The following is a 15,530-nucleotide window of genomic DNA, read 5'->3' on the forward strand; positions in this document are numbered from 1 at the left end:
TGCACAGGGTGGTGTGTGTGTGTGTGTGTGTGTGTGTGTGTGTGTGTGTGTGTGTGTGTGTGTGTGTGTATGATGCGCTACCCAGTTAATATGGAAATAATGCATAAGCACAATCACATAAATGCACAAACAGCTGTAACTTTATGTGCACACACGGCACAGATTCAACAGAGAAGCGGAAAAAAAAACTCTTTATGCCAAATGGGCCCTTTGATAGTGCTCTTAGTCTAAACAAGGCTGCCCCCCCCCCTTCCCCGGCACCTGGAGCCTGTATTCATGTGCTAATCAACAGAATCAACAGGCATGTTCAAACACACACCAAACATCCCCAAACATGAAGGCAATTTTTATTTTTACTGTATTTTTATTGGTGTGAGTGTGTGTGTGTGTGTGTGTGTGTGTGTGTGTGTGTGTGTGTGTGTTTCTGTTTGTGTGTGTGTGTGTTGTGTGTGTGTGCGCACGTGTGTGTGTGTGTGTGTGTGTGAGGAGGGATGTCACAAAGCATCCATGAGAGACTAGAGCAAACACATATTTAATTAATTCTCAGGAGCTCAAGAACGACTAACACTTTTGTTTTTGTTTTTCTCTCCCTCCAAACTGACGATTAAATTCGCACTGCTAGCCTCTATAAACAGATAAGAGGACGTTGGCGGAGAAGACCTTGGCGGAGAAGACCTTGGCGGCAAGCCGCCCACTCCCCAACTGACTGAAGCAGGGGCAAGGCGCTTCGGCGCATTAGCACATGAAAGCGCAGAGAGTGTGCGAGTCTGTGTTTGAGCAAAGGATTATAACCTGGCTACTAATTAACAGCGGATCACACATCTTATCAGGCACCAGTCTTTGTTCATGCCCGTGTTCGGAACGCATGCATGTGAGTGCATTACATCAAAGGTGGGAAAGACAGAGATAGAGAGAGAGAGACCAAGAAGTGGGAGACCACAGAGATAGCGAGAGAAAATGAAAAAGAGAGAAACCATAAGAAGGAAGGCTGGGAGATAGTTAGAGAGGAAGAGATAGAGTAAGTGAAAAAAAACAGAGACCAGGAGAGGGAAGAGCAGAGAGATGGATAGAGAGAAAGAGAGAAAAAGTGTGTGAGAGAGAGGGAGACCAAGAGGGGTGCAGTGTGAGAAAGTAAAATATTGTTCAAATCAGAGAGAGGAAGACAGAGAGAGAGAGAGAAAGAGAGAGGTAATGAGATTTTCACATCTAGGAGTGAAAGTTGAAACATCGTTTAGATGTAGTCAGATCATGGCGAGTGCTGCCTTCTGGAGATAGCCTTTCCAGCACCCCGCTGCCATCTGCTCAGAACAATGTAAGCTGTCTTCAAAGAACCTTCTTCATGCCCCAACAATTTTCCAAATCTTTTCCTTTTTATTTCCAATTAATATTCTGCTCTCACTCTGCCACAATCTTTTTCAAACGTGTGAGTCAAGTCAGATAGTTCTGTTACTGAGAAATGCAGAAAACGCAACAATTGAGAGATAGTGGCTACATAGAGAATGTCACAGAGGGGATTCAGCCAGACGTGACACGTCATTGTTTTATGTGCCGAGAGCCCCAGGAAGCCTGAGCTTCTAAAATAACAGTGCTGTGTCCAGTGGGTCATTTTCTGGGAGGTGACGTGGGGACAGAGTGAGGCGAGAGAGAGAGAGAGAGAGAGAGAGAGAGAGAGAGAGAGAGAGAGGAGATGGGGAGGGGGGGGGGGGGTTCTGATTTTCCCTGACACCAGAACCCCCCCATCTCCCCTATGTGTGTGTGTGTATGTGTGTGTGTGTGTGTGTGAGAGAGGGCGCTCACTCTGAGGTCATCTGTGCCACCAGCTGGAGTGATGTGAAGCCGGAGTTGAGGAAGTTGTCTCGGTACTGGCTCATCTTGATGGCCGCCAGCCACTCCTCCACCGAGCTGAAGGTGTTGAAGTCCGGCACCGACCTGTCCAGCAGGGGCTGTGAGGGCCTGCAGGAGGGAACAGGCCACCGGCCGACACACACATTACACCACGCAGGGCTTATGACAGACACGCAGCATGAGTGTGTGAATGTGTGTGTGTGTGTGTGTGTGTGTGTGTGTGTGTGTGTGTGAGAGAGAGAGAAAGAGAGAGAGCGAGAGAGAGAGAGAGCACATGTCTGGGTATGTCTGTGTGTGTGTGTGTGTGTGTGTGTGTGTGTGTGTGTGTGTGTGTGTGTGAATGTGTGTTTGTGTGTATGGATCTGTTTTTTCAGCATTTATCTAATTGCAGTCACCACAGCGGGGCATTTCTTTTTTGCTTCTGCACATATACAGATGCATCTGTTCAGTACTCAAAACATCTACAATGTGTGTGTGTGTGTGTGTGTGTGTGTGTGTGTGTGTGTGTGTACCACTCACACAGGGGGCATGCTGGCCATTGCCTTCAAGCTGGTGGGGTTGCGGATGAGCTTGTCCAGCGTGTTGACGATGTCGTTGAAGCGCGGCCGGGCGTTGCGGTCCTTCTGCCAGCAGTCCAACATGAGCTGATGCAGGGCGGCAGGGCAGTCCATGGGCGGTGGCAGCCGGTAGTCCTGCTCGATGGCGTTGATCACCTGCCAACACCCATGACAGTCCATTTGGTCCAAGATAAACAATGAACAACGCACAGCTAATGACTCTGAGCTAGCCACAGAGCCTGAAGTTAGCATATAGCAACAGCATGGTGTAGAAAATGGACACATATGTTGTGTCTCAAACCGCATACTTCCGTCAGTACATTGCTAGTGTGAACTGAGCGCTTATTTGTATTGTGCCCACTTTTCGATAGATAGATAGATAGATAGATAGATAGATAGATAGATACTTTATAGATCCCCAGGGGAAATTCAAGGTCTCAGCAGCATACAGACAACACATACACATTCTTTAACAGCAGAAAAAGTAATTAAAGTATATAATATAAAAACACAACTAAGCAATAAGGACAGTAGAAGATAAAGAATATACTAAATATACTAAAATACAAATTATACTAACTAACACTTAATCTAAATCAATTCTAAAAACAGTATCCACATAGTGGTGATTAATCAATCAGAGGCGCTTGCAATGACTGAAGCAGGGACTGAGCCTGTGATTCTTTGTGCATAGTAAGGTAAGGTAAGGTGCTCTGTGTGAGTGAGTGTCATGGTGATGTTAAGTATTTGATGTTAAGATGTTAAGTACTTAATGATGTTAAGTATTGTCCCAATATCTGCACTATATACTTAAACTAAGCATTTGAAGTGTGCAAGTAGGTGGTTTGAAACAGCCATTTGGTTCTTCCCCAGTTGTCACCTCTGTAAGCCACATCCTCTCCACCATCTCACTCTACTTCCTCTGACTCTTTATCTTAAAATACCTGACCCACACCACCTGAAAGAAGATAGTGCTTTCTCAGCAGGATATCACATCTCTGCTGTCTGCAGAGGTTTGTGTAGTTTGCATGTGATCCAAGCTCATTGCTGTCAGGCCAGCAGGAAGCACAGATTGACAGTGTATATAAATACACAGAGAAATTGTTATAAAATAAGGTTTGGAGAACTGATATAGTGAATGGAGCTGGGAGGGGGGGGGGGCACCAGAGCTCTGTGGATGGATGGCCTCCGTCCAGATTGTTTACAGATATGATGACCCTCTAGGCCATAGAGCAGCGGAGGAGAGCACTGCTGTGTACGGACACCATCACCCCCACCCCCAGAATCCCCTCTGTGCCAAGGCTGTTCCACCCATTTAACAATCAGTGCCCTTGCTAGTGCTGACATGCTAACCCTGGCTAGGGGTGCGTCTGCTGAAAGCCTGCGCCTATTTTAAGCACGTCGCCCCTCTCCCTTCTCATTTGATCTACTATTGGATAATCCACTCGCTCGTAATTACTTTGCTAAAGCCAGCAGGTACAGTAAAGCATGAAATTGCAAGAATGTGCAGTGTGTGCATCTGTGTGTGCGTGCATGTGTGTGTGAGTGAGTGTGTGTGTGTGTCTGTGTGTCTCTGTGTGTGTGTGTGTGTTCACCTAAGATTTCTAAGATTTATGAAACTTCTCTCTTTCTACACATGTGTCTGTTTCTTCCTCTTTCCTCTCTTTCTCTCCCTCTGTCTCTCTGTATGTTTTCAAGGCAGAGACACAAAGGCCACAGAGTCTACCAGTATAGGGGCCGATAACTCATGTGCTAACGGGATTGGCAGCGTGAGCGGTCGCCGTGGAAACGCGAGGGCTCTATAGGCCCTTGCCATTTTGGCATTGGTTAATCACGGGTTCACCAAGACGGGGAGAAATGGGGGGTGAGATGGGTGAGGGGACGACTAAATGAGGACACAGGACGAGAGCTCCTCGCTGTGCGAATGATTGATTAGCTGGGCTATAAGAAGAAAGCGCGCTTTAATGAAAAGCTGACACTTGTCACATTTTCTTCTCTCTTTTTTTCCTCCCTGAAATCTTCTCATGTCTGCTGAAGGTCTGATTGCAGATCACTGATTACCGGGCGGGATTTTGGCGGCGATTCAGAATCCAAAATATTCGCGGTTCAGGTTTCACATCCGTGTTTGTTCTTTGTTCCCTATCATGATGACTTTGTCTTTGCACATGACATCTTCATATGAGACAGATGAATACCTCCAGGGCAGATTGTGGCAGGGACAGTTTTTCTGAAGCTAATCATATTTAAAACAGGAAGCGATGCTGGTGAGTGTCTATATGCCTGTGTGTGTGTGCAATGTGTGACACACACAAGACAAGACCTGCCAACATGACCCCCCCCCCCCCCCCCCCCACACACACACACACACACGCATACACACACACACCACTCTTCCCTGGCCACAGAATGAAACATCTGCTCTACTGGCCGGAGACTTGGCTACAGTGTCCAGAGCCGGCAGCTGGCTAAAGAGAGCGCGGGCAATGACTCCCGCAGCGACCACTCCGTTCCAGCGGACATCAGCACAGAGTCAGCTGCACGCTCTCCCTCTCACTCTTTCACTCTCTCTTTCTCTCTCTCACTCTTCCTCATGCACACACACTTCGTATGACACACTGTCTCTGTCTCTCTCAGTTTCTCACTCTTTCACACATTCTATCTCTCTCTCTCTCTCTCTTTCTCTCTCAAGGAGAGGAAAAATCAGCCATTTTACTGTGACCCTGCAGCCGAACCAGCTTATAGAGAAATAGCTCTACTGTATACAGAAATAAAAACACTTCTGGTGTAACCCTCTGTCTTTATGACACTCGCCTCACTGCACACAGCTGTATTTTCCTAGTCGGCTTTCTGTTAGATCACCCAAGCCCTCCTGACCATCCCATCGTTATAAACATACATTCACACACAAACAAACAAACCAACATAGCCAGCTGGACGTAAACATTTGCCTTCACGCACATCTACGCATCTGTTCATCTGTTCACGGTGTCAAATCATACAGCCTGCGTGTGCTTTCTCTCTGAGTGGCCTTGACGTGCTAAGTAGGGTGGAATGAGGACAACTCACGTCTTGGTTGGACATGTCCCAGTAGGGCCTCTCGCCGAAGGACATCACCTCCCACATGACGATGCCGTAGCTCCACACGTCGCTGGCAGATGTGAACTTCCTGTAGGCGATGGCCTCAGGCGATGTCCACCTCACCGGAATCTTGCCACCCTGATGCAACAGACAGACAAAGAAGGGGGTGGGGGTGGTGTGTGTGTGTGTGGGGGGTAATAACAGACGGAGTGACAGAGAGACAGACACAGAGAGAGAAACTTTGTTACTTTTGCAAGTCATCTGGTCACTTTCTATAAATATCAAATTAACCGTGTGTGTGAAAATAACAACATAAAACAACAAATAAAATAGCATAACATGGTGGACATATAGGAGCAAAGTAAATCATACACTAATTTATGGAAAAGTGCATTAATTAAACATTTAGTTAATCAATAATCACTAATCAGTCATTTCTTCAGTAAACTATCAACAGTCACTACTCCCATTTCTTAGCTAGGTAGGCAGTACCATTCTGCTCCTTTTTGTGACGCACAATGTTGAATTAGAACAATTTCATTGTGAGAATGTGTTTCACAGTTAAATGTAATTTCTTTTCAAAAGGAACACAAATGACCTGATACAATCTCTGTCAACTACTGTGTAGATAAGGAGAGCTGACCACTTGATATTGTGTGTTATCCCGAATAACATCATTGCGATGATTTACGACTAAGTCATAGGCAAGCTGGAACTCATGCATAGATCCCCCAGCCCCTGGACCTTAGTGGTCTACCCTTTGGTCTAGGAGGAGAATAAGCAATGGCACAATTATGAAGTCTGTGGACTGAGCTCTACTAGTGAATCTTTTAACAATGCAGTCTCCTCCAGCACGTCCCCTGAGAGTGGGCTGTGCGTGGTGTGGTGTTCTCGTTCACTCGGTCATAGACCTGACCACTGTGACAATTAGAGGCCCAAAGTAGCCATGTTGAGGTGGAGCAAGCAGCATGTCGAATCTCCCACTTCCATCCATCCATCGCAGCCCTCTTTCCCTCCTGCCCCTCCCTCCCTCTCTCCCTCTTTTCACTCCCTCACTCCTTATTGACCCAACCTGGCCAGGGGGTTGGGGGGGTGTGCGGAGGGAGGCGATGGAAGAGGGGTGGGGGTGGGGTGCAAATCTGTACGTGACCTCAAATGCAATTTGCCCTCTGTGCATCGATCCACATCAAATGTTCCCAACTCTGCCCCCCACCCCCGCCGTCTGAGAGAGGGAAGTTTGAATGGGCTTCGGCTGGCGCTCCTCGAGCCAGCACCAAGCGTGTCTGTTAGTAATTGGTCTACCTGGGGCCCCTGGGCAGGGCATGTAATGTGCTGATTGAAATTGACAGGCACTTGTTTAAGATTCCCCACACACCTGTTTGTGCACTGATTTTTTTTTCCCCTCTCCCCCCTCTGCTTGCCAGGGCAGCCACCGGCTTGTCTGGGGCAGCGAGTGAGAAAGCTTAATAATGCCAATTAGTTTGACAGTGTGCATTCGTAGATAAGCCTGGATAAGAGAGGGGGGGGGGGATTAGCACGTCCCGTGGCCATGCTCCTGAGCGGGGCTTTTTTAAATGTTTCAAAGTGGAGGCGGCCGAGGGGGCTGGACAGGGGGAAGACGTGGCGAGGGGAGCTGGACGTGGGAGTGTGAGGACCGTCAACTCATTAGTGCCATGCTCCACAGCACGCGCTCACACACACACACACACACGCACACACACGCACGCACGCACGCACGCACGCACGCACGCACGCACGCACGCACGCGGGTGTTTGTGTAAGGATTGGTATTTGTGTACATGTGATTTGTAATGTTGTATGTGAGTATTTGGCCATATTAAGATGTTTTTTGTGTGAGTGAGTGTTCAAAAACTGAACAACATACAGTACTGAGTGTGTTCTGAAATCTCCCAAATTACACAAAAGCCTTCTACCTAAACCCTGACAATTGGAATACATAACAGCAAACGAAGGCAATGAAAGACACATCACACTACAAGTCTATATGAGACCAAATGAGAAACAAAGAAGCTTCAAAAATGCTCTGCACATACTCAGGATTCCTTTGAGCCCACGGTACAAAATGAGCTGTGCTGGTTGCACAAAGCAATTTGTGGAAATAATGACAAAACTCCGGGGAAGGAGCCCAGCCCGGCCCAGCCTTTTCATCACACCATTCTGGGCCACGCTTTTGGGTTGCAGCTGTTTGCTGTCATCCTAGCTTCCTCCAACTTCACCTATTCCACTGGCTCCTTCCTCCAACACCCCAAACACATGCTGATATGAATACAACATACAACACACACACACACACACACACACACACACACACACACACACACACACACACACTCCCACCAAACGTGTACACAGACATGAACAACCAGACACAGACTTGCTCTTGCCCTTTCTGAACCCCCCACAGCTCCCTCTGTGCCCCCGACGAGTGTGTGGTGACTGGAGCTCCATCAGTGTGGTGGCGGTGTCACCGGGGACCCTCACACGGCAGCCGCACGTGGCCGGGGCGGGTGCCAGGGCCCTGCTAATAACATTTCCACGGCTGTGGAGTCACGGGCGACCGTGCAGATCCCCCGTAATTAACGCTGGAGGCTGAAGCGAGGCCACTGCCAAAACTGCACTCCAATAAAGCAAATTGCCATGATGCAAAAGCAAACAGAGCGGAGGAGGCATATATATAATAAAGGCCCTTTTTTCACCCCACACCCCCCACCCCTCTGTATTATTCTTCCTATCGCTCCTTTTCTCTCTTTTTTCTCTCTTTCTTGTTTCATTCTTCCACCTCTCTTTCATTAGGTGCTCCCGAGAGAGGTGGGAATCCCGCTGCGTGGCGGGAGAGAGAGCTAGCGCTGCAGAGGGAAATAGACGCTGCGGTGGGAATTAAAAAACAGGTCTAGTGTCAACACAGCCTCACAGATGGTACACACACCCACACACATATGCACATCCACACAAACACACACACACACGCACACACACACACACACACACAACCCCAAAACATGCCATCATGTCACGCTTCCTTTCTGTGTTCAGCTCCGGAGATGTCGACAACAGGTATTTACACCTCTCATCTCCCCCCCCCCGTACCTTCCCTTCCCCTTAACCATTCTCCCCTCTCCTCTCTGACCTCTGGTGTCATCTCGACATGAAAGAAAGGGAAAAGAGAGGCGAGCTAAACGAGAGCGGACACCTGACGTGAGTGAGCTGACCTTCACGCCGCGCTCCGGCGGACGAGTCTGAGCCAATCAGCCGTGGTCTCCACATCACACATCACTCGCACGCAGCCAGGGCGCACACAAAAGATATCGCGACCCGACTTATCCCTACACAGCAGAGAAGCCATTAACATCGGCCATTTACATCTCGTGTCTCCAGAGGGGTGGGAAGACAGAAGAGAGGAGTGGTAACAGCCATGAAGAGTAAACGACATGAATAGAAGGAAAATAATCGCAAAAAGAGTAAACAGTCGGAATGGTGGGTACCACGTGAGCTCTGGAAAACGTGACGATTAGCGATGTGGCAGCGGGGGTCTCCTCCACATGTGTGACCGGTTGGGGTTCAGTAAGAGATGGACGTCTTTGGAGGAGGTCGGGAGGTGTAACGTGGGTCAGGTGAGGGGGGGAAATGGTGAGGGAGTCGCCCTGTAAACAGAGTGACAGGAGTGGAGCAGCACAGCTGGGGAGCCTGGCCATAGCCAGCGCTGGATGTCAGGTTAAGAGGAGGAGACAGATGGGTGCGTGAAGGTGGCGGCAGGTGAGAAAAGGGAATGGGGGCTCGGTGGCAGGTGAGGAATTGTTTGTGATCAAAAGCTGACAGCGGGCGAGATGTGACACATACAAACACGCGTGTGTGTGTGTGTGAGTGTGTGTGTGTGTGTGTGTGTGTGTGTGTGTGTGTGTGTGTGTGTGTGTGTGAGTGTGAGTGTGAGTGTGTGTGTGTGAGAGTGAGTGTGTGTGCAAAATGTGTGTGTGTGAGTTGGTGTGTGTATCAAAATCAAAAACATATGGGGTTAGAGAAAGACAACCATGACAGATGGACCCAATCATGAAATGGTTTTACTTTCTCCTGAGAACAAAAAGTCTAAAAACAGTAGAGTCCCATTAATGACATGCAAAGTAGCTACTCTAAATATTCAGAGACACCAACACACACAATATTCCATAGGGCAGGAGATAATGGGCACAATACCGTTTCATCTCAGAAAGCACGTCTCTCTCTGTCTGTCTGTCTCTCTCTCTCTCTCACTCTCGTTGCATCTTTCAAAGTTCCAAACAGAGAAAGAGGAAAAGGAATGCATAGCCTTTCTCTAGTTCAGCTGCCGCAGCAGTTTGCCATGATGGCTTTTATCTTCCTCTAAACAAAGCAAACTGAAATGATAGTAAGCACATTTACTTAGGCAAGGGAGAAAGTGCTCCATCAATAGCCATTTAATGTCCCGAGGACGAAACGATTGGCAATGGACAGTTTTTTCCCGCTCAGTAAGGAGGAAATGGACCTGCATTTCCATAGCTCCTGCAGGAAGAAGGGCCTTTTGCTTGTCTGAGAGGCAGCAGTGAGCCATGCCTCATCATGCAGGATTAAATGCATCATTTCACATGTTGGGGCCGGATGGGGGATATGTTTCCAGCAATTAAATTTGTAACAAAAGGGTTAGGATTCCACACACACACACACAGAGAGAGAGAGAGAGAGAGAGAGAGAGAGAGAGAGAAAGAGAGAGAGAGATGAATGAACGAATGTTAAAAGGTAGACTGCCATTAAAAATGTAAAAGTGCCCATTGAACATTCATTTGGTAATTACGTAAAAATAAAATCAAACTCCAAATGAAATCACATCATCTCTGTCTGTCTGGCTTGACTGTGCCCAACTCATCACATAACAAAAGGCATCAATCTAATTCAGTCATATCTCCCCATTCCGAAAATGACCACTTGAGACTAAAGTCTAATTTGTGGCGCAATAACATTAGCCAGGAAATCTATTTACAAGCCCAATCTACACACACAATCTCCTCGCTCCTCCGCAAGCCTGGAGGTGGGGTGGGGCGGGGGGGTCAAACCAAGCGAGGCTCTGGGCCCTCACAGACGGTAAGCCCCAGGTGCCAGAGGGGCCCAACGCAAATTAAACCTCAACATCTCCACACGCTAATCCTCTAGCCATGCGCTTCTGATTTCATTTGCCTTGATCCCCATTTAAAAAAAAAAAAAAAACATATTAGATTATAACCTTGGATTTTATAACCTAGTTAATGGCTTTTGATGAAGCTTTTCTTCTTCCTCCTCCAATCCTCTGCTCTTCCCTTTCTGTCTCTCAGTGTAAATATCCAATCCGGTAAACAGCCACGTGTGGCGTGGGTGGTGCGGTTTTTGGGTGGGGGTTGGGTGGAGTACAGCCTCTCGTACTGCTGACACCTGCCGCCTGGCTGGGCCGAGCCCCCACCTGTCTGCGTGCTCCACATTGATCCTGTATGAGTTATGCAGGGCCAGCATGGCTGCAGACAGCCGCGGACAGGCAGGGTCGATGCTCCGCTTCGCCAGCGTTTGTCAGCTGGCATTTATCAAAAGCAGGTGAGCTTCTGACAGCCTTTGTTAGGTGTCGGATGACAGCATGTGAAGGCTCATATTTGTCATGTCCTTCCTTTACATATTAATGGGGGGGGGGGTGGAGATGATCTTCACCGTTTTTGCGTCCCCCCCAAACTGTCTGGGCGGCTCGTGCTGTTTGGGGGAGCTTGGCGGCAGCAAATCGATTCCCAGCAAACACGACTGGGTAATGGGGGCAGCACACGGCTGGTAATCACTGTGAAATCCCAAATCAAAATCCCGAAAACTGGCACCTCCGCCAAGCGACAGCAGCATGCCTGTCAGAGTTTTTAGAAAAAAGAATGAATGAAAGAAAGACAGACGGAAAGAAAGAATGAAAAGGAGAAAAATGCTTCAGGTGAAGAGGGGGCTCCCACCCCTCCGCTCTCGCTGGAGTGCAAATAGTTTCGTTTTTCCATTTGAAATCACACTGAACCATCCACATCCGTAATGGAAGGTGCCAGAATGCCAGCCGGCAGCATTTTTCACTGTGGCACAGGAGAGAGAGCAGGGGCATTGGATGGGGGAGGTGGGGGGGGGGGTGTTTTTCAATTTTAACTCCCTAACCTCCACCCTTCGACAACCACAACCATCACCACCACCACCACCATCACCCCAACCCCTCCCAAGTCCAAACTATCAGTCCCAGTAAAACCAGCACATTGATCCACAGTGTCCACAGGATGAAGCGAGGCTGCCCAGGACAGATGAGGTTAGTGCAAGGGCATCACTGCTTGGTTCCGTCATGGAGAGTGGCCACTGCTGTGATTTCTTTGCTGTCTTTTGATTTCTTTGTTTCTTATGTTTTTTTTTTTTTTCAGGGAAATGAATACCATTCCCTTGTTCTGAGCACACGTGGTTGAATTGAATACATCTAAACCTTTGCAGAGTGTGCATTCCAGCCATTGTGTAAAATGAAAACAACAGAAGGCTGTGGCCATATGCTGAGAAGGAGAGAACGTCAGAAAGGATGCAAATGGAGAGAGCGGGGCGGCCGGATACACAGACAGCTGCTGGTGGCAGTGAAGCGAAGCTAACCGACCATCCCTGGAGGGTCATGGAGGTTGACAGATGAGCTCTCCCCTCGACCTCACCTCTAAACTGGGCCCAGGCGAGAGCCGAGAGAGGCCGCCCTGGATGTCACTCCAGCGTGACCCCCACGCTCTGGGCTGCCTGTAAACTTACGGAATAGCCAAACACACACACACAGAAACACACACACACACATACACACACATTACTCCAGACTCTCCCAAACAGGAGCTGCCACACTGAGGGGTGGGTGTAGGGTGGGATGACATTATGGATGGATGAATCATTATATTGAAAGGTGGTGTGGGGGATCACATGGCAAATCCATAAATAGATGGATGGAATAATCTATACTTCCCCAGTGGAGGGTTGATTTCTAGAGTGGAGGACACACACACACGTGAAGCCCACACGCCCACACATACACACACACACACACACACACACACAAACACACACACACAGACACGTCAAGCCCACTTTCTCATCTGCAGTAAACTGGTCTGAGGGCAGTGCCCTGAGCTCTAAGTGAACCGCCGGGTTAATCAAATGCAATTAAGTACCCATCCAACAGCTTTGTGCAGGGAGGCAGCAAACTTAATTGGTGGGCAGAAACAGTAGAGAGGGAGGCAAAAATAAAATGAAATAAAGAAGAAGAGCAAAAATGAAAAAGGGTGCTAATTTATCGGAGGAGGTCAATGTGTGAGTAAATCAGGCCCTGTCAGCGAAATGTAATTTCCCTGATTCCTGTGGCCTTGCCCGGCACGCCGTGGCCTTGCTCGGAGATTGCCTGCACTTGGCTCATAACGGTCGAGGTCACAGAGCCAAGGGGCGGCCGCCACCGACGCTGCGTGGATTAATTAACAGTGAACTGGACCCGAGTGAGTACATACAAGCCCACATGCTTGGCCAAGGCAGTACACACATAACCCAGCCAATCACACACACACACACACAGAAATAGAAAAGTTGTAAACATCAACAGAAATGATGCCAACAATATTACTGACTTATTAATAATTTGGATTCTGCTTAATTTACTTTTTAGTTTTATTACAGTTACCATGTATAGATGGAGCGTTACAGTCATAGTTTAACAGAGTGAGAGAATTGAAATCCACCACATGTGCAATATTCAAGTAGAATCTCTAAAAATCCCAACAAACATCATATCTTCCTCAGTCACAAATCCATAATAACATGGATGCAGCAAAAATAGCCAAAGTGTAAATGGCAGGGGTTAAAAACATACCGTATGTATTTAATGTATTCAAATCACCTGCAGCCTCACATACTGTACATACTGTACACCCTTCCTATATAGGAAGTGGCACACCGCAATATTATCAATGCCAATTATAGCAACTCCTTCTGTAACCCTGAGGCCAATGTGACCCTGGGGGCATTAACATAACAACCACAGGATGGATGGATGGATGGATGGATGGATGGATGGATGACAGAATCACTTCCAGCCATTTTAACACCCTGTTCACACTTGTATTTCAGTCTCCTGTCAATCAGCAGTCTCCACAGGAGGCTTGTGGCGTGTCTGCTCAGCCTCTTTTCTGCACTCACTCAGAGCTCAAAATGTCTTCCTATGTCATCCTGGAGAAGACTACAGTCTTCAGCTCTCTATGGCAACCATCTTTCTGCTTATTCACCACAAGTGCAGTAAATGAAGAGACATGCTGCAAAAGCAGGCTTTCCACACAAAGGGATGCATTCATTTGGCAGACAGTGGATTGTTTTTAATAAAAGACTGGGCTGAGGCTGTTGCTTTCAAGTGCTGTCCTGCTGTCCTTTGACAACAAACCAAAAGGCCAGACCTCTCTCTCCATTTTTCTCTCTCTTCTCTTTCTCTCTCACTCTCTCTGTGTGTCTCGTTCTCTCTCTCTCTCTCACACACACACACACACACACACACACACACACACACACACACACACACACACACACACACACACACAAACGCTGGCTCCTAAAGCCGCTATGAGATTGCAATGCTAAATCATCCATAAACATGAAAAACAAATCTTTATGAGCTGAGCTGTAGACAGACTCAAGTGTTGTGGAAATGTTGTTTTTGAATACATTAGTTAATTATAGCAGACCTGACGCTCCCAGCAACTCATAAGGAGCTTTCCTTCCAGGGCACAGACAGTAGTAATAATAAGAAGGGAAGTCTGGGTAAAGGCTGGTCTGATTGGAGTCCAGTGGGCCTCAGTGGCCAGCGGCATCAGCAGTCTCCCAGTGAACTCCTCCTGCATTCAAATCAGTGTGTCCAGCCCTAGTGCTAACATGTTACAGACTAACAATGCAACACCCCCTCCAACCATGCTGACTGGTCATTTATTTGCCTGTTTATTTGACCAATGGGTGAAAAGGGCAGCGAGACCACATTACATCAGGGCCTCAGCAAACACACACACACACACACACACACACACACACACACACACACACACACACACACACACACACACACACACACACACACACACACACACACACACACACACACACACACACACACACACACACACACACACACACACACACACACACACACAAGCAAAGACGTTTCAAGGATATAACTGCAGAGATAGGAGACGTGTCTTGTGTTAGACCATGAGTGCACATATTTGTGCAGAGCAGAGGGGAGCCGGATGCAGGAGTGGACGAGAGCTTACCAGGGAGCTGGTGTAGGTGGGGTCGGAGGTGTCGTCCTGCAAGTAGCGTGACAGGCCAAAGTCGGACACTTTGCACACCAGGTTGCTGTTGACCAGGATGTTGCGGGCGGCCAGGTCGCGGTGGACGTAGTTCATCTCCGACAGGTACTTCATGCCGGCCGCGATGCCGCGCAACATGCCCACCAGCTGGATGACGGTGAACTGGCCGTCGTTTTGCTGCGGAGGTTGCCGTGGGGATTGAAGGAGAGAAGAGAGTGTGTAATGGGGGGCAATGTCAAAAAACAAAGGCAATGTCACACAGCTGTCAAAGAGAGCTCACCGCTTCCCTCTCCCAAACACACACACAAACATTTTATCAGGTTATAAAGGTGGGGAAGGTCACTAGTGAAGGCCAAGCCCAATGGTGTGTGTGTGTGTGTGTGTGTTCTGGACAGTTTTCATTCTGTATGTGCTCAGCGGGAGTGATGTATGGTCAACGCACAGTTAACTGACTAAAAGAGCAGATGGGGGCCGACACATCCAAACATGAGAGGCCGTCACCCAATGTGTTTACTACTGCATGCGTGCTTCTTTTGAATGCACTCAATCAGACGCCATTGATGCACAGAACATTGGCTGTTCTATTGATGTTAAAATCTTTTCTCTTTTTTTGTGCGCGCTCTGAGAACATTTCAATTTCCCAAAGGCCTTGCTCTTGAAAAGACTATTCTGCCAAAAAAAA

At 48.0% G+C, this 15,530-nt stretch overlaps 1 protein-coding gene across 1 annotated transcript in view; it reads right to left on the minus strand.

Annotated features, from left to right (window-relative positions):
* The window catches only part of ephb1 (EPH receptor B1), a 223,164-nt gene that overhangs the window by 179 nt on the left and 207,455 nt on the right, over positions 1-15,530 (minus strand). The window contains 4 exon segments of the mRNA XM_076293772.1: positions 1,798-1,953; positions 2,365-2,558; positions 5,469-5,618; positions 14,810-15,025. Coding sequence (XP_076149887.1) covers positions 1,798-1,953; positions 2,365-2,558; positions 5,469-5,618; positions 14,810-15,025 — 716 coding nt within the window.

The sequence above is a fragment of the Alosa pseudoharengus genome, unplaced genomic scaffold (assembly GCF_046254945.1).
Source record: "Alosa pseudoharengus isolate Yale_2024_CS ecotype anadromous, Long Island Sound unplaced genomic scaffold, YU_APseudo_1.1 YU_APseudo_1.1_scf_2, whole genome shotgun sequence".
NCBI classification, from domain to species: Eukaryota; Metazoa; Chordata; class Actinopteri; order Clupeiformes; family Clupeidae; genus Alosa; species Alosa pseudoharengus.